Raw genomic sequence first — 18,414 nt, 5'->3', positions numbered from 1 at the left:
GCAACCACGTGAGCGTGTGCGTGTGCGTGTGTGTGTGTGTGTGTGTACCTCCAGTCAGCGGAGCAGGGCAACGGGAGGGGCAGCCGTCGGTGCTCACAGAATCTGGAGATGGGGCGCATCAGCCAGCAAAAGGGCATGGCTAGAAGAGGATTCAAGAAACTAAAAGTGATGTCTTTGAAAAGAGGACTGCAGAGCTCTAGCAAGATGAGTCATGATAAAAGGCATCAGAAGCAAATAAAATGTGGAAGACAAAGAATGAATAGTGATACGTATATTTATATTAAAAAATAATAACAATGTTAATGAAGATAATAGAACCTTAAACAAGTTGTTGCAGAAAACAGAAAAACAGTGAAAGCTGACCTCACTTTCTGAGTCTAGAAAAATCCCTTTTCCAAAACCAAATAAGAAAAATAAAAGAAAATGACAGAACCATTTCATATTTGATTGCAGATGTACGAAGCCTGAATAAAAAGGAGTAGCTAATGAAATCCAATTGTATATTTTTAAGATGCATGACCAGGTGGGCTTGATCCCAGGAAAAACAAAAGATGATTTAACTGGCAGTCTTGATACATGATCAAGGAGACATAGAAAATGTTTGAGGAAAGGGTAGATTGTTTCTGTAGATGGTGTTGATAAAACTTGTTCACTATATGATGGAAAATAAATGATACCCTTTACCTTACCAGTTCCCTAGACTTACAGACACAGACACTGATGGATTAAAGACCTAAATGTGGAAGGTAAAGCTATCATGTCAGTAGAAGAAAAATGAATGTGACATCGTTAGGGGCAGGGAAGTCCCAGTTATACAAATAAACAAAGAAACAAACAACAAACTTCAGAAGCACAAACCTTAAGTCAAAAAGTTGATGTAATATTACAAACACAAACAAAATGTTATACTTTAAACACATTAAAATGGTTACCTATGGAAGGAAGAGAGAAAAGGATGAGCTAGAGATTAAGGTGCATAAATAAATAGAGCAATAAAAATAAAACGTACATATGTATTTGGGGATGAATATTAACAATATTTATTGCTATATGATCACAAAAATTGGGAGACCTGTTTCAATGGTGTCTACTCTTTGTCCCCAGGTATTGGGCTTACCATTTTGTCTGATTCACGTTTATTAATTCTGACTTTCCTGCGTTTTTCTTCCACATTTACGCAGTGCCAGTCATTCTCTCCTATTTTTCTCGTGCTAAGATGGTAACCCTCTCTTTTAATGGATTTTTTTCTCCTTTCTCTTCCTGATTCTACTGCTTTTAAAGGTCATTTAGAATCCCGACCCTCTACCTTTCAATGGGTGAATGGCTGGAGGATCATCTGGAGATGAGGGGAGGGCGCTTGTTAAAAAATGTTGATTCTCACTCTGGACCTGCTAGGGCAGTATCTGTGGGAGTCCAGATACCGTTTATCAGTCTTCAGGTGACTGAAGGACATTAAATATTGGAAAATTCTGTTTAGGACACCCCAGCCTTTCTTATCCCCATCTGATTGTCACCTAGAAGTCTCAGGGGACACTTCTACCATGCACGGAACTTAGCTCAGGGCACAGAAGTGAGCCCTGACTTGGGGTCAAACAGCACTGGCTCAATTTCTAGCTTTGACCCAAGCTGTGCGCCAATCTCTCTCTCCATTACTTGTCATTAACCCCAAAGTGGGATGCTTATTCCTGCCTCAGAGCTCTGCGCTAAGTGTGAAATGAGGGGAGTTATTGTCAAGTTTCTCTAGAGGGCAGGCTCCCCAGTAGTTGCACCCAAACTCTTCATGAGATGTCACCTGCCTTGAGGGTATGGCCTGCATCTTTCACAAAACTTTTTGTGATGTCCCTTTTGAGTTCAACTATGAGGACTTGCCCAGTCACCTAGTACCCTACGTTATATGCCATTTTCTCAGGCTATTGATGAATGTCCCTAATATGGCAGGACCAAAAGTCTTTTAAAACAAAGACAAGAAGACATCGATTTCTGTTTTTTCATCAACCAACTCTGTTACTCAGTGTTGGGAGACTAGATAAATCTGGTGGAACTGTTTATATTGTAAAGCTTATTGGGTAGTACTTGGTAATCTGTTCTTTTAAAAATACATCTTAATTGGGTTGGTGATTACCAGGTATGAGATTAAATATACACACTTAATATATGCTTTATATATAAATACATACATATATTATACACACACACACACATATAGTTCAGTCCACCTGGCTGCATTTATTTTGTTTTAAGGAGCCTGTAGCAGTTTAATATAGGTATGAATTCCAAAAATAGATATTGGATTATGTTTGTAAACTGGTCTATACCTGGGCATGATTAAATTATGTTTAGGGCTTTGATTGGGCCTCGTCAGTAGGGTGTTGAGTCCTCACCCTTTAGTGAGTGGTAACTCACAGATAAAAGACATACCAAGGACAGAGTTGGAGATTTTGATGTTAGAGTTTCATGCTGGAGTCTTGAGCTGGAGCCCCAGGAAGTAAGGACACAGAGGAGCATGGTTGTGAGGAAAGAGAAGCAAGCCCTGGGAAGAGAGGAACCCTGAGCCCAGAGAAGCAAGCCCTGGGAAGAGAGGAACCCTGAGCCCAGAGAAGCAAGCCCTGGGAAGAGAGGAATCCTGAGCCTGGAGAGAAGCAAGACATGGGAAGAGAGGAACCCAGGAAGCCTGAACTCTCGCAGATGTCGGCAGCCATCTTGCTCCAACACATGGAAATAGACTTTGGTGAGGGAAGTAGCCTATGCTTTATGGCCTGGTATCAGTAAGCTCCCACCCCAAATAAATACCCTTTAAAAAACCAACAAGCTTCGGTATTTTGCATCAGCACCCCTTTGTTTGACTAATACGCAGCCCCAACTGGGGATTGGTTTCTTGGCCAAATTATTATGCATTTTCTTCATATAAAAATAGAACTTCTAAAATTTCAGTGTGAATTTGAATTCAAAGAATGTTTGGTAAACAAAAACTATTGTACTATATTTTTTACATTTCAAACATAAGCAACTTAATAGAAATAAAACTGACCTACCGAAGTTTTCATAATCTTTTCCAAACTCTATCAGTGGGCAGATATGTATTTCTATTTTTATAATCAGTGTGTGCATACTGATTGGTGCTTTTCATCATTTCACATTTTCTCATGTGAGTAGATAGCATTCTGTAATTTTTAGAAATCTATGTAAGCTGGCATGTTTTTCATTATGCATTATGCTCTTGAGTAATTAACGCCTCCACTAATCTTATTAGCAGGGAACGTGCAGGGCACATAACCAGTCTGTGGCAGATTGTATTTCCTGAAGATGCTGTAGCAATCGATAGCCCATCCCACGTGCTCTTCTTCAGTACGATTTTGTTATTCTTCAGTCAAGAGGGTAGGGTGTGGAGTCTGTGCTCCTTCCCCTTGAACCCAGGCAAAGCCGTGTAACTGCCTTGACTAACAGAATGTGGGGGAATATTGGTTCCCTTCCTTTTTCTGTCGTTCCCCCGCCCCCCACCCCCGCCGTGTCTGCTCTCTTGTGTCCATTTACTGTTTCTGCTGTGTCCGCTTGCATTCTTGGCAGCACTGGGAATCAGTGTCTCTTTTTTGTTGCATCATCTTGCTGCATCAGCTTTCCGTGTGTGTGGTGCCACTCCTGGGCAGGCTGTGCTTTTTTTGCGCAGAGCGGCTGTCTTTGTGGGACACACTCCTTGCACCACACAGGCCAGGAGGCCCTGGGTTTGAACCCTGGGCCTCCTATATGGTAGGCAGATGCTCTATCAGTTGAACCACATCTGCTTCCCTCTCTCTCCCTTTCCCTCCCAATGCTTGCCTTGGATCAGGGACCACGTTGTAAGAAGTGGTCACACGTCAGCGTTCCCACTCACAGCTCAGCTGAGGTTTCCATCGGGAGCCAATACCCACCCCTGGAGGTGTGAATCGAGACGCCTTTGGATCTGCACTATCCATAGAACTTTCCGTGGGGATGGTAATGTATTATCTGATTGTCCCACATGGTAGCCACTAACCACATGAGGCAATTGAGCAATTGTACTGTGGCTAGGGAAACTGGGGAACTGCATTTTAAATGAGATGCCATTTAAATAACCACGCATTGGCCAGTGCAGCTCTGCAGCTTTGAGGCTCCTAGGGGAGGCACCTGACCTCCTGGGGCAGAAACAAGCCGTCCCCACTGGGCCCTGTCTGAATTCCTGAGTTGCATAAACCATGAAAAAAAAAAAAGTGATTAGTGCCAGCCTACACTATTGGGTTTTAGGGTGATTTGTTACACAGTGGTCAGTAACTAATACACCTGTCCTTTCTACTGTTGTTTTCCTTTCCCTCTCTACAGCAAATAAAGCTGTACAAGTTGCGCCCATCTTTCAGAAACCCTCTAGCTCTTATGTCTGCTCACAGCAGCTCTTAAATGAGTTGTCCACACTCTCTGCGCATTCTCCCAACACCCACAGGACCCTGGATACAAATGTGGTCTCGGTAACGTTACTCCAGGCTTAGTTCTCCCCCTTGGAAAATGGAGGGGTCCCCTGCCACTTCCTCTCCCCAATGTCAGAGCCAGGTCCGTCAACCTTCCAGCTGGGGCGGGGGCTCGTGCGGCGCTACGGATGGGGACCCCTTTTCCAGTCCACAGAAACCACAGACGCGGACCCTCGGGGTCCTGAGTGGGGCGGGTGGCCCTCCCTCCCTGCCCAAGAGTGTCTCCGCGGTCCTCGGTGAAATGTGGAGGGTGGCCTGGCCGCTGGCCCGCTGGGGGACACAGGGCTGTCAAGGAAGCAGCTCTCTCAGCCGTGGTCTTTGTCTTCCTCTCTCCACCAGGCCCAGGGTAGGACTGGAGTCAACAGTGCAGCCCTCCTTCCTCTGACTGCACCCGCCTCCCAGCACACGGCTGAAACCTCCTGCAACACGCTTTTTCCCTTCAGGACACCAGCCTGCCTCAGCTGTCACCTTAGGGTCCACCTGGCCAGTCAACTGGGTGCAGAGTGGGCTTTTGGGTTTCAGTTCTCCAGAAGGAAGTTCTGTATCACAAAAGCCAGGAAGTGTTTCCACCACTCCAGGCGTCTAGAAGGGGGATGGGTCCCCTTCTCTTTCCACTGGGAGAACACAGGTTTGTCCCCACAAGAGAGGGAGGAAATGCCTGACCGGGCTCTCAAAAAAGTCTGTTTTCACGGTCTCAGCAGACCTGAAACGTGACAAGCAAGATACGTGGGGATTTCACAATTGCATGCCACATTGCGGTACGTGGTTCAACGTGTGGCATGGTCCAGTCCCTGTAAGAAAAGGCCAAATTACAGCAGGGGGTTCCGAAATGGTTGGAAAATCCCAAAGTATTACTGATTATGTTGGCTTAGTTGAATCCAGATTTTCCTGGTGAAACACACACCCACTTTTCATTACTAATCACCTTTGGAGCACTAAATTAATAATGCACTTGGTTGTGAATCCTGTCCTAAGGATTCATTTTTGGTTTAGGGTAAATAAACTCAGTGGTATTGAATAGACTAGAGTGTTGCAAGAGAAAAGGAAATACAATTTTCCCTAAGATGACACTCTTGGACTACCACTGTCAAAATATTGTCTGAAGGGAAAAATGCAGGAATAGATTAAATCTCTTGTGATAGTTAATGCATATTTCATTTTCAGCACATTAACTGTCCTTTTCAAAATCTTGTGGTCAATTTCCTTTCAAATGCAAATAAACATCCAGTCGTCAAAAATGATAATGATTTGCAAAATTTCAACCGTTTTAAGAAACACATTTTTAATAATACATACTTCATTGGTAAGTTTATATTTAAAATCAAATGTGTATCTAGATTTTTCTTAGTGCTCTGACAGAAATGTGGCATAATGGGAAATTATGTTTATAACATTAATTGTGATATTTCAAGATATTGGCCAACTATACAGAACTGTAAATCCATCACTTGGAGGCAGATTCTTTTATGGAACAAAACTAGAAGGAATCCCCTTTGTTGATTTTCCCTTTGGGAAACCTGGGTGTGGTTTGTTTTCTTCTCTGATTGAAACATAGATATGCAGGAAGATCTTTTACAACTAAAATTCCTTGTTCTTCTGGACAAGCTTAAGGAGAGAAAAAAAAAAAGCAGCAGCTCAAGCTTGGCTTAATCTTCTGCTTCTGCTAGTGTATATATTGGATTTTATCCAGGTTAACTAAAATAAAGCCACAGGCTAGGTATGGGCAGTATATTTGTAAGCTGCTGGCTCACGTGCATTTCCAACGGCTGGAAGTACATAAAAAAATACGGAGGCGGAAGGAAAACAATAAGCAGTTATCAAATGTAAGTTTTCTTGTTCTTTATTAGTTTAAAAGAAGCCACATACAGTTCAGAACTAAACAAAGGGTGCTGGTTATTTATTTGCATTTGCTACTTTTAGGAAGCAAAGGGAAGCAGCCTCTTGGCACTCTGAAGTTTATTTTCCATTAAAATCCCTATAAATTAGGATATGTTTCATAAAGCAGCAGAAGCAGAAAAAGGAAAAGATGCGATTTAGGAAAAGCTTTTTAAAGAGCGGTTTTCTCTAGAGCTTTGGATGGTGTGATCAGCCTTATAAGGATATTTTAAAAAATAACGCAACCTCTGAGTTCATGTTGCTGCAAATAAGAGGGAAAAAGTATACTCGCTTAGCTTCGAGCACTAAAAGCACTTTTTCCTCCTCCTTCTGCCATTTGCTCATGTCCACACAGGAATAAAAGGATGCAGCTTGGGAACCGAGGCCTCGCTGCCATTGTGCTTTTCCTAATTAAAATTCAGGGTATTAACCACAGCTGAGTGCCCCCAACCCACGTGACATACCACCATGGCATCCCGGAAGTGCAAGCGGGAACGCGCGAAGGCTCATTCCACAGCATCATTAAGATTCCTGGTGCACCGTGGAGCAGGAAGGCTGTCAAAGCAGCCGAGGACGGCCTGTCGGAAACGTGCAAGCAAAAATTTCTATTAAATTGTCTTTTCTCTTCATTTTTAGTCTGGGAGCCTCGCTTCATTACCAGGATGCTGGCGCAGGGCTTCCCTTAAAAGATTTCCAGCCTCTCAAGACTGAAATAGCATCAAAACAGAGTTAAAGGAGAGTCAAGTGAAAAATATTTGAGTAACTAGGTGAGTTACTAGTTACTAGTCCTAGGATTAGTAATAGAAGCACCAGAATGGTAGCAAAACAAAAGAAGGTGTAATTCAGGAGTGTGAAGGCAGACAGAGCATGAAGGTAGAATGTTCAGTTTGGAACAAATCAGACGCAAGCCTTGGTTTCTTTTCTTTATAGTAGAGTCTCAGGGAAAAAGGCTCTCTCGTTAAAACGTTCTTTAAAAATATGCCGCTGAGCAGCACTGCCCGAGGAGACGAGCTCCACGCTGGCTTCCTGATGCTATCTGGAAATCCGCTGGTGAGAACTGACTTCTTCAGACTCGGTATTTTTCTTTACCTTGTTTATTGATCACACATATGTGCTGAAACAATAAAGGGTTTCAACGCATTAGACCCTTAACAAAATATGAGGCACAGAAAATGTGATACAGTAATAACAACGCCACGTATATATACGATACACATGAATTTATATATACATATAAAATCTAAAGAACCCATTCAAATGCTTGACAAATGGGCCTCTGCTCTTTCCATTTTGAGCCTGGCTCCAAATCTGGCGCCCAGTGCCCTAAAATTCCAATGTGCATAGGGAGCAGCGTGCTTCGCTCTGGTAGGGGAAGAAAGTCTACAGCTGCTCAAATCCCCCGCTTGCTGTGAATGGGGAAACAGCAGCGGTAAACACAACACAGACTCTTGGTTGACCCTCTTCTTTGGTAAACACCTCATGCCAGGAATCTTGGTTGCAAGCAACAGAAGTCAAGTCAGACTAACGTAAGCAGAAAAGGGGATTTACTGGAAGGAGACTGGGGCCGATCAGGAAATTAAAGGGAGGCTGAGCAGTGAGGCAAGCAGAGGCAGGAACCAGGGCAGCGACGGAGGCCTCGTCCCCTCCCTGGAGCACTGCCTTTAAGGGGCCAGGTTCCAACAGCCTCGGTCTCTGGCTTTGGGTTGATGTTTTGAATTCCCAGGAGAGAGAGGGACTGCTTGGCTGACCGTGGGTCGCCCAGCTCAAACTCTGGGGGGGTCCAAAGCTGAGGTTGAGACCATTTCGCCAAGAGTGGAACAACTGGGGTGCATGCCACTGTAATTGGCAGTGGCTGGACCCCACATACTGACACAAAATGGCGGTTGGTATGGCTGGGTGGGCAGCCAGCGACTCGGGAGAGAATCAGCACAAAGCCCTGGTTCTGTTGGCAGCCTCTGTATTCCTCCAGCACAAAACCTGCCACCACTGCTCAGGCCCCCTCTGCGGTGGTGGTGAGAGTTAACTGTGCAGTGCCCAGCAGACTGCTGCCCTGGCAGCCGGGGGAAAGCCTATTTCAGCAATTTGTGACTTAAGTCACTTCATTAACACCTGTTAAGCTTTAGTGAGAGGGGGCTAGGGATTGGCATACAAGACTTACATTCAGATCTCTGAAGTATTCATTGTAATCTAAGGCATAACCCACCACAAATAAGTCTGGAATCTCAAATCCAGCATCTTAGCAGGGAGAGAAAGGGAGAGAAAAGACATTAGACATCATTCAGTACAAAGCCACCATATGCATTTTTTGTTGGCGCTCCAACTGTGAGGACCTTTCATTTTCGACAGATGCCAAGTGCGGCAACTGACCAAGACCAGGACCTGGCCGCGGCCGCCCACTCAGGAAAACCAGACTAACCGCCAAGTGTCCAGTGCAGAATGCCTGCTCTCCCGGTACCGGGAGCAGGGGGAGGGCTCAGCGTCCCCAGTGGATAAAAGGAAGCATGGGCATTAGGCATGGGTGCTCCACTGTTCCAGAGCCAAAGGGCCCACTTGGAAAGCACGAGGCACAGTTCACACAGAAGGTATCACAGTGCGGCAACTCGGGAACAGGTGCAGAGGCGATCGTAACTAGGAGGCAATTCTCCCACTGTCCTCGTGCCACGGGCTGGCAGTAAAACCTCACAGTCCAGAAGAAAGGAAAGGGGGTGCTGGGCCAAAGGAAGAGAAAGCTAAGGGTTATTATTGCGCTGTAGGTCTTTGAGTCCACAAGGCAGAGGGTGTTAATCAGCTCTTTATTGCTTCTGAGAGCAGAATGAAGGGGAACGGATTTAAATGCAGTATGAGATACTTGGGTTATGCAAAGGAAGAACTTACTGAAAGGAAAATGATTTTTATTCTTAATGAACAGACAACAGGTCACTGTCCTTAGAGATCCTGGAAGATTGACTGTGTCTACGATCCAGTGATTTTTCTAATGCTTCTTCAGTCCTTTGGGATCTTAAAACTTTGCTCATCCCAGTGCCATAGATGAAGGCACTTATTTCATGAAACTGTACTTTGGGAGCGCCAGTGGCCTTACAGTACGGAGAAAGCTATCTCCACGGCAGCTACTCAGCTCCATTTTTATCCCAATGGCCAAAGATGACCAAACCAACAGGGTCCTGCTTCCAGAAAGTGCTAGAGAGCAGGGACTTATTTTCTAAGGGGATTGCATTATGGTGTCACTGCTGGGTAGCCAGATGGGTCTCTCTGAACCATGGGATTTCTTGAGAAAAATAACCACAGAGAAGCAAAATCAGAATAAAGGATGCCAGAGATTACACTGAACACGTAGGGAAGAGTCAATTATGAGATGCTGAGAAACCCTGGTTGTAACAGGAATAACGACTCAACACTGAGCAAAACATTCCCTACCGTAGGCATGGCAACTCGGGCTGGGACAGGAGAGCCCAAAGCCAGTTAAGGAAGCCCAACTTTCAGAGGTGTCATGGAAAAAAAAGACAATGGCTCAGAAGGACAGGTGACCCAAGCAGGTATCTGTCCAGCAGAGCCAACCCCTTCTTTAGCCCCTTGGAACTTCTTAGCTGAGTTCTTTGGTGTTAAGGTGTTACATAAATCTTAAAAATCAAAATAGCCAATGCACAGTGCAGAGTTCCCAAGAAAGATGCAAATTAGAAGATTCCAGACTGACATTTTACAGGACTCTCCCCTCCCAGCCAGGCTGGGCATTCCAGGAGGTATGGGCAGGAGGATCAGCCCAGCGTGGCTTCCACCTGACATGGAAGCAGGCGGATGGGACCCCAGAGGCACTTAAACACAAACCCTGACACAACCACCGAGAAAACCACCCAGCAAATGAAAACGGAAACACACTTACAGTCGGGTCTAAAGCCATCACTTCTAGGTGTTCTCTTCACCAGTAAGCTACCATGAACAAGAAAGAATACATTTTAGTGATCCAAACACAATCCCTGTGAATTGCAAATACAAGGCAGCATCAAGCAGGGCCGACGGCACCCCAGCCCTCTTTTGAGCTCCGCCCATGCTCGCGAGACCTCTCCGTGATTCTGGGTGGAAGGAAGAAAGCAGGGCATCCCACCGGGTTCACTGATCTGCTCCTGGAGGCAGCTCCTGGGGGCACAATCAAGGGGGGTGCAGAGAACACGCACTGTGTCCTCTTTCCTCTCTTGGAGATAAGCAGGCTCTTTCTCCCGTGTCATCCAACCAGGACGGCCCAGGGCAGGGGACTACGCTCCTGGGAAGCAGCATTCTGTTCCCGCGTCAGCTGCCCTCTTGCGCTTGAGGCGAAATAGCCCCAGCGACGATGTGTCCTCCTACTCACCTGGCGACCTTGACCATGTTGGGCTTGTATTTCTCCAGGCTGCTGAGCAGAGCTGTCATGGTCCTCCCAGTTCCAACAACATCCTTTTCAAAAAGAGGACAAAAATTCAGCAAAACGCAACTGTGCAACATTGATAAATTTTTTCTTCGTGCAGAGAGATGACCACATGCCTTATTAACGAGGCATTATAATCAGAAATGCCCCCCAGCTGGAGTCAGTGGAGGAGGCAGGGGTGGTTCTGTATTTCAAGGCAGGTGCTTCTTCCTGGCAGCTGGGTTCGGGGGAATATATTGGTGCCTATTTTCCCTTGAATCCTTTGGCTGTGCTGAAGGGTTAAACTGTGTCTCTGCAGGGCTTGGGGGAGGGGGCACCTTCTTGATGACAGTTGGATTCGTGCTCGCACATTCAAGGACTAAATTTGGCCCTAAGGTTATATATCACAATACAAGAACATGAATTTTCATGGACGTAGGCTGGACATCTGAATATAATGAATAGCTAAACGGCGTCCCCCTCCTTCCCACTCAATGGGGGATTCTACGGCTGAGAAGGGAGCTGTGCCTGGATGGCAGCTGGTGATACCCATGAGTTCCGAGGGTGCACGGCTGGGGCGAGCTGAGGCTCATCTCCACTGATGAGCCGCTGCGCAATTAGAGCAGAATGGACAGCGAAATTTATTGTCCTTGGTACAGGAATCAGCTGTCGGGAGCTGATTATCAAAACAACAGGTCTGAATTTAGCAGGGTCAGGCAATTGGTTTGGTTAGAGGGTCTACTTCACGGTTACGCTGAGTCGGAAGAACTGCAGAGACACAGGGCACCCAGGCTGGCCGTGTGACAAAGGCTGAGAACAGCTCCCTCCCTGCACTGCCGCCAGCTGACGAGGCAGCAAGCCCCGTAACGGAGCGTGGCCATTTGCTGTATTCCCCCCTGCTGCCAGACACCTACGCCTTCCTTTCCTGCTTTTAATTAAAAAATAGAAATAAAAAAAGCAAAAGGCAGAACAACAAATTCAGCGTAGATTTGCCCTGGACTGCCATTTTTTAATTAATAAATTAAATGTGTTGCATTTATGATCTTGAGGCCGAAGGGAAAAGTGCTCAAAGGTATTGGCAGGCCATGAGCAAGAATTTAGGGCAAGAATTCAGGGCTACCTTGAATTAAACAAAAACTTGAGTAGGTGGGTTAGTTTGTCTTCGGTAAAAATGTCTGATTCAAAAACAAACATACGAATCAATTTAGACAGATGTGAAACTGGGTATGAAAAGGGATATTTAATTACTATTGCAATGCTTTACTTCTACATTATTGGAGGCCAATGATTCTAATTGTCTCTTACACGATACAGTTGAAGTGCCACGCACACAGGGAATTCAACAGACTTGGCCAAATTTGATAACAAGTTCTATTTTTTAAAACTCACCATTAGCTTCTTTCAACTTCCAAATATGGATAAGGTAAAAACCAGCTTACCTCAACAATGAGAACATTCTGAAATAAATAAAACCCAGTTATTAGACTGTGATGTGACTCTGGATCACAAGATAATGCAATGGTGTCTTTACTTCTTTAAATGACCTTCCATTTATCCCTGGGTTCACATAATACTTCAAAAATCAGCTCAAACCTTACACATTATGTCTAATGCAAAAGAGACTGGATTAATAAAAATGTTAACCAACCAACTAACCAACCAACCAAAACCTCTGTTCAATTTGCACCATATTATTTTATGTATTCTTAGATGGGAATATGTTTCTGGAAGTGATTTTCCCTCAGGTGTGGTATTTTTAGTCATTCAATCCATTGAAAACCTTAGTTTTATCATTAGAGTCTAAGATTACTTTGTCCATTTAAAGAAGGGCATACCCACAGGGTCCTTTACCCTGAGAATCACACTGAGAGAGAGGAGCTCTCTTGAGATGCTTAGCACAATTTGTGATGATCTTTATGGCCAATCAATCCATCACGGCTAGTTAGGATGTGCAGTTTTAGTTTGATGGAGGTTTAGCAGCCATGCCTATCGACCAGCCAGAATAGTTACAGAAAGTTGAGGTTAATTTAATTTCCTAGTTGACAATTCCCATTTGTTTAAACTTTAAGAAAAACCTTTCTAAAATGCATTAGTCTGAATCCTTGCCTAATTAAAGAGAGTGCATTGATTAAATGTAATCAAATCTGTTTTTTCCCCCTTTGACAGTTCAGAACCTTGCAAAACAAGAGTCATCTTTGAAAAGGTTAGAGTCATTTTTGAAAAGGTTAGTCTTCAACCGTGAGATATAATGTGGGTGGGTAGAGGGACTTGGATGTGTTCTGATCCTGTGATAAATTGTCAAAATCACTTAAAAACGTTCAAAAAGCAAAGTAATACATAGCCATGTCTAAAATAGATCCGAAAGGCTGTTAAAGAAAACAATGACCCTCAGGTCACCCCTCCTCACCCCCAATGCTGCTACCCAGAGACAGACACTTTTAGATCTTTTAACTGTTTTTCTGGTTGTTACTTCCATATTTTATAAGTGTCTTTGAACTATTTCTGTTTTAAAGAAAAAAAAACATCAAAATTATTTATTGATTTTTTTGGGTTGCTTGTTTTTTAAAAAATTTTAATTATGAATGTATATTCATTTTTATTATAGAAAGCTTATATCATCTACCATTTTTATTAACATACTTATATTCATTAAAGAAGAGCTGTACCTTCTATCATAAATACAAATCATTATAGCAAGTTTGAAATCTAGGAAAAATTAAAGAATATTTGATGTCTGTTTAACTCTTTCGAGTTTAAATTTATCACAACATTCTCTACTATGCATAGCCAAAATAACATTATCATAGCTTTAAAGAAATGATAATACTTTCTTAATATCATTTAACACCTAGGACATGTGCAAAATTTCCTGATTGTCCCTAAAATGGCCTTTATACCTGGTTTGTCCAATCAAAGACCCTGCAGTGAATCTTTAATTCTCCTTTAATTTAGGGCAGTCTGTTTTTCTGTATGTCTACCTCTCAACAGAACAATTGTAGGCATCATCCAGTTCTTATGTAATATAAAAGTTGCCAATTAAGCTCTTTATACCCCCTCATGTTCATGTTCATCTCCCAGTATCCATACTTCACCATGACTGCATCTTCTGGTACTGCATACATTTTTTTCTAAAAGAGTCAAGTAGGGAAACTGACTTTGGCCCAGTGGTTAGGGCGTCCGTCTACCATATGGGAGGTCCGCAGTTCAAACCCCGGGCCTCCTTGACCCGTGTGGAGCTGGCCATGCGCAGTGCTGATGCGCGCAAGGAGTGCCGTGGCACGCAAGGGTATCCCCCGCGTGGGGGAGCCCCACGCGCAAGGAGTGCGCCCGTGAGGAAAGTCGCCCAGCGTGAAAAGAAAGAGCAGCCTGCCCAGGAATGGCCCGCCCACACTTCCCGTGCCGCTGACGACAACAGAAGTGGACAAAGAAACAAGACGCAGCAAATAGACACCAAGAACAGACAACCAGGGGAGGGGGGGAAATTAAATAAATAAATAAATCTTAAAAAAAAATAAATAAATAAAAGAGTCAAGTAGTGTACTATAATTATATTTCCTCTAGGGCTTTTTCATTCTGACCTTTGAATTTCTAATTGTTTTTCCGATCTTCATGCAATATCTTATATGGCAATAATCCTTCCTTTTCTTTGTAAATGAGCTCTTCTTTCCCTGAAAGATTATTCTAAGGAAAAATTGGTTAATTACTATTTAAATATATTTCTCAGAGGATTTTGGAGGACTAAGGAGGACTGGTGGGCTGATATCTATAATGAACTAAAGAACTTTCTGAGTTCTGCACAGTATTATGAATGTAAAATTGCCTAGTGGGCTCCTAAACACTTGGGCAAGGGAAGAATACTGGTATAGAAAACGGTCTGCTATTGAAAGGCAACTGTCAGAACCCCTGGTTTCTTTAGGGACCTGTACAGAGCAGCCGTAACATAGAGAGGAACTGCTCTTTATAGACCCTCACAGCACATTCTCAAGTTCTTCCACTGGTGGGGATTGAATCATGCCCCGCCTCCCCCAAGTGCATGTCCAAGTCCTACTCTCTGGCTTTGTCTGGCAGGTACAAGCGCATTTGTAAAGTGGATCTCTGAAGGTGTGGCCAGCCCGACGAGGGTGGGCCTTGACCCAGCACGGCTGAAGCCCTGGGCAGCAGAGGACACTGGGCATGGCAGTGGAAGCCGGAGACTGAGAATGAGGGCTGTGTGATGGGGCAGAGATGTGTCTGCAAGCCCAGGAACCCCAAGGCTTGAGCAAGCCAGTGCTGGAGCGCTGGATGCAGGAGAAGGCCCGGCCATCCCTCCTCAACTGAGCTACGGCGAAGGTCCCCTGCTTTTCTTCTGTGCCCTGAGAAATCCTCTACGATTCTCCTTTTTTTGAGTGGGCAAGCCTGGAAAATTGCTTCAGAACACACTGTGCCTCGAAGCACTTCCAATCTGATAGCATGCTGCCTGCGGAATCAGAGCTGGCTGCCGCAGCGCCTTAGCCATCGCCTCACGCCTAGCTCATTTCCTCCCAGAGAAGCTGGTAAAAGCCCCCGCCTGGGGGCTGCGGGCAGAAGGCTGCTGGGGGACTCTAGAGCATGCTTTTTATTTGCTGTTTCACGATCCTGATGTACGCTAGTCAACTAGGGTTTCCTAGGAGAAAAGAAGGCAAGAATTATCCAAATCTAAATAATGTTCTCAACAGGCTCATTCCTATGTCTCAGCTTTTAAAACACTAAAGGCTGAGCAAACCCCCACAGCCTCACATGCCGTTTCCGCGGGCGGCGTGGGTGCTGGGGATTCGAGGTGCCAGGATCTAAACCCCCGGGGCAGGGGAACTCGCAGCCTCTCCAGAACTGGCCCTCGGTGGGCACTTCTCTCACTGACCAATACTCAGCCTAGACAGTGCAATAAAAAGGAATGACTTTGGGAAGCGGCTGTGGCGCAATCAGGGCTCCCGTCTACCATATGGGAGCCCTGCTGCTGGGTTTTATAAAGCTTTATGGGAACACAGATGTGGCTATTGGCTTCCCATCTCCCATGGCTGCTTCCACACTCGCAGCCGAGGGACAGACCGTAAGGCACGGAGAGCCTGAGATCCTTTCTGTTTGCCGACCCTGCCCTCAACGGCACAGAGAGCAGCGAGGGCCTGGCCTCGGCGGTGCCCCCATGGACGGGGGGAAGAGGGCAGCCTGAAGACGGGGAAAGCAGACGGTGCAGGGCCACCCTGGTGTCCCCGACACCCTTCTGTGGTTGGCCCCGGCAGTCCAAGGGGCAGAATCTCGATCCTTTGGTTGAGAACCTGGCTAGTCAATATTTATTCATCTGGAAACATTTGCCCCTGGCCTTCTCAGCCCAAAGGGCTGAACTTGGCACACCTCTACGAGTCTACAGAAATGCATCTGTGGGCACAGAGTGTGGAGACACCCCTGGGGAGCCCCTGGAAACCTGGAGGAAGAATGTGTCCCCTGACTCCGGCCTGTGCTTCCGGCAGCCGGCTCCCACTCTCCCACCTCCCACCGCACCACCGCCCCTTGCCGTGGGCGTCTCTGGAGTGATCCCAGGAGGGAGGCAGGGAGGCTGTGCCCTCAGCCTTCTGCTCACTCCACCCCAGGTAGAACTACTCTTTCCTCAGCCTCTCCTTCTCTTAATGGACTGGAATGTGTGGCGCTCACTTAAGGGGGAAAGTACTTTAAAAGGAAAGCCAAAGGTGCTTTTAGGAGGAAGGAGAGAAGGGCCGCAATTCTACGTGCAAGTTCTTCCTGGCATCCATTTGGAACTTTTTAGAGTCGTTTTCCCAGAGCCAAAACACAAGGTAAACTATTTCTGTTGTGTGATACATGTATAAGGCAATGTCACACCACAAAATACTAGAGTGATCTGTCATTTAAAGGCCGATGTGGGGTGGTTAAAAGTTATGAATTTCTGGAAAGTACCTGATTATTTTAACTTTCTAGGATGTTATTTTATGCACTGCTACAGGAACATCAAATGGTGGCCTGGCAATGCATTCACATCAATAATTAAATCCCAGTTTCTGTGGGGCACACCTGAAATCAAACTGCAGTTCAGCACCAGGTCCCACCATGCTGTCTTCAGAGCAGACACAGCAAGCGGCTTATGGTCAGGGTACTTGGGGCTCTGTCGTGTCCTGATGGTGTTACCTGTATTTTTATTAAATGTGACTACTACTCCCCTTCCCCACCCGGACACTGCATAACCACAACAGCCACAAAAATGACAGAGGGAGCTCTTGTAAGAGTCCTCTCTGTTTTATCTAGAAAGCTGAAGTGGTGCAGAGATAGGGAATGTGGGATATCACTCGGTGCAGCTGAACAAAAACAAATTTTGCAAGGCTGTCCCTCACAACAAAGCTTGAATTTCAGATCCCATTCCACAAAGACCATCTGCTGTATGAAACAGTTCTTCCTTCCCATGTGTGTGTGTTTGTCAGAATCCAGTCTTCACTTACGAAGTACTGGCAAAGGATTTGGAACCTCATGTTAAAATCGGAGGTGTTCCCCCCATAATCGAGTGGGTTACATTCTTGATAATAGATAAATAAGGAAGAACACTAAAAAATATGCTCAAGCAGCCCTTTCTTCTTACTGACCCCCCCCCACTCCAATTTGGTTCATTTCAACAAACCTATTTAAGTGTCTTCCTGAAGACCAAAGAGCCTGGGTGCTAAGGCATGGATGTGAGCTAAAAAGTAAGACAAGAAAAGGAAAAAGCTTCCTTTTCAGGAGGTCCCTGCAAGGTGAGCAGGCATGGGACAAAACAAGGCCTGCCAAGGGGTTTCCTGACACACGGTGTCTGAAATAAGGTTCTGGAAGAGGCTAAGGCAGGTGCTTTGCAAGGGAGACATAAGGCAAGTGTTTCCCGCAGCCCTTTGCATGACTTAGTGTGTCCTGGAGGGTGTCTGGAATGTACTGTAAGTGCTGGCCAGAAATACAGACCATCAATAGGCCCCAGCAAAGGAACTTGCACAAACCTTTCCAGTGAGCGCTGAAAGATCCTCACCTCCAATTATCTGCATTGCCCCCATGGACTGGTCATTCTAGCAAAAAGGAAAAAAAAGAGAATTTCACTGCACACGAAAATCTGTAGAGCACATTTTCCCAGCTACCCAGTTAGCGGCTGGATGGCGCTTTTCAAACCCAGCCCGCGAGGCAAGTCCAGATCCACGGTTGCCTCGGGTTACCAAGAGCCACTCTCCAGCGGCGGTGCCAGAGACAGGGCCTTCCAGAGGCTGGCGGAGGGGAACGCAGCGGAGGAGAGGGTCCGGACCACTGAACCTAATTTTGGAGCAAGAACCTCAGGAAGCGTGGGCAATGCAAGAAATAAGAGACAAATGGGACCTCATCAAAACGAAAAACTCTTGTGCATTAAAAAACTTCCTCAGGAAAGTGAAAAGACAGACTACAGAATGGGAGAAAATGTTTGGAAACCATATATCTCATTAGGGTTCAATATCAGAATATATAAAGAAAACTTACCACTTAAAAGCAAAAAGACATACAACCCAATTAAAAAATGGGCAAAAGACTTGAACAGACATGCCTCCGAAGCTCTATGAAAAGATGTTCCACGGCATTAGCCATGAGGGAAACGCAACTCCAAACCACTTCACACCCGCTAGAATGGCTATGACTCAAACATGGGGAAAAACTGTTGGAGAGACAGAGAGAAATAAGAAC

At 45.3% G+C, this 18,414-nt stretch overlaps 1 protein-coding gene across 2 annotated transcripts in view; it reads right to left on the bottom strand.

Annotated features, from left to right (window-relative positions):
* Nucleotides 1-6,299: 6,299 nt before the first annotated feature.
* Nucleotides 6,300-18,414, bottom strand: part of PRTFDC1 (phosphoribosyl transferase domain containing 1) — a 71,150-nt gene continuing 59,035 nt past the window's right edge. The window contains exons 4-9 of one of the 2 annotated variants that reach the window (XM_058297810.2): nucleotides 17,709-17,774; nucleotides 12,165-12,182; nucleotides 10,693-10,775; nucleotides 10,228-10,274; nucleotides 8,509-8,585; nucleotides 6,300-7,464 (exon numbers count right to left, since the gene is read on the bottom strand). In XM_058297810.2, the coding sequence (XP_058153793.1) occupies nucleotides 7,417-7,464; nucleotides 8,509-8,585; nucleotides 10,228-10,274; nucleotides 10,693-10,775; nucleotides 12,165-12,182; nucleotides 17,709-17,774 (339 nt within the window). In that variant the 3' untranslated portion in view covers nucleotides 6,300-7,416. The remainder of the gene's footprint in view (nucleotides 7,465-8,508; nucleotides 8,586-10,227; nucleotides 10,275-10,692; nucleotides 10,776-12,164; nucleotides 12,183-17,708; nucleotides 17,775-18,414) is intronic. The other variant, XM_058297811.2, reaches the window with a different exon arrangement.

Source organism: Dasypus novemcinctus, chromosome 5 (assembly GCF_030445035.2).
Source record: "Dasypus novemcinctus isolate mDasNov1 chromosome 5, mDasNov1.1.hap2, whole genome shotgun sequence".
NCBI classification, from domain to species: Eukaryota; Metazoa; Chordata; class Mammalia; order Cingulata; family Dasypodidae; genus Dasypus; species Dasypus novemcinctus.
The sequence above is the reverse complement of the archived record's forward strand: the minus strand, read 5'-3'. Positions and strand labels throughout refer to the sequence as shown.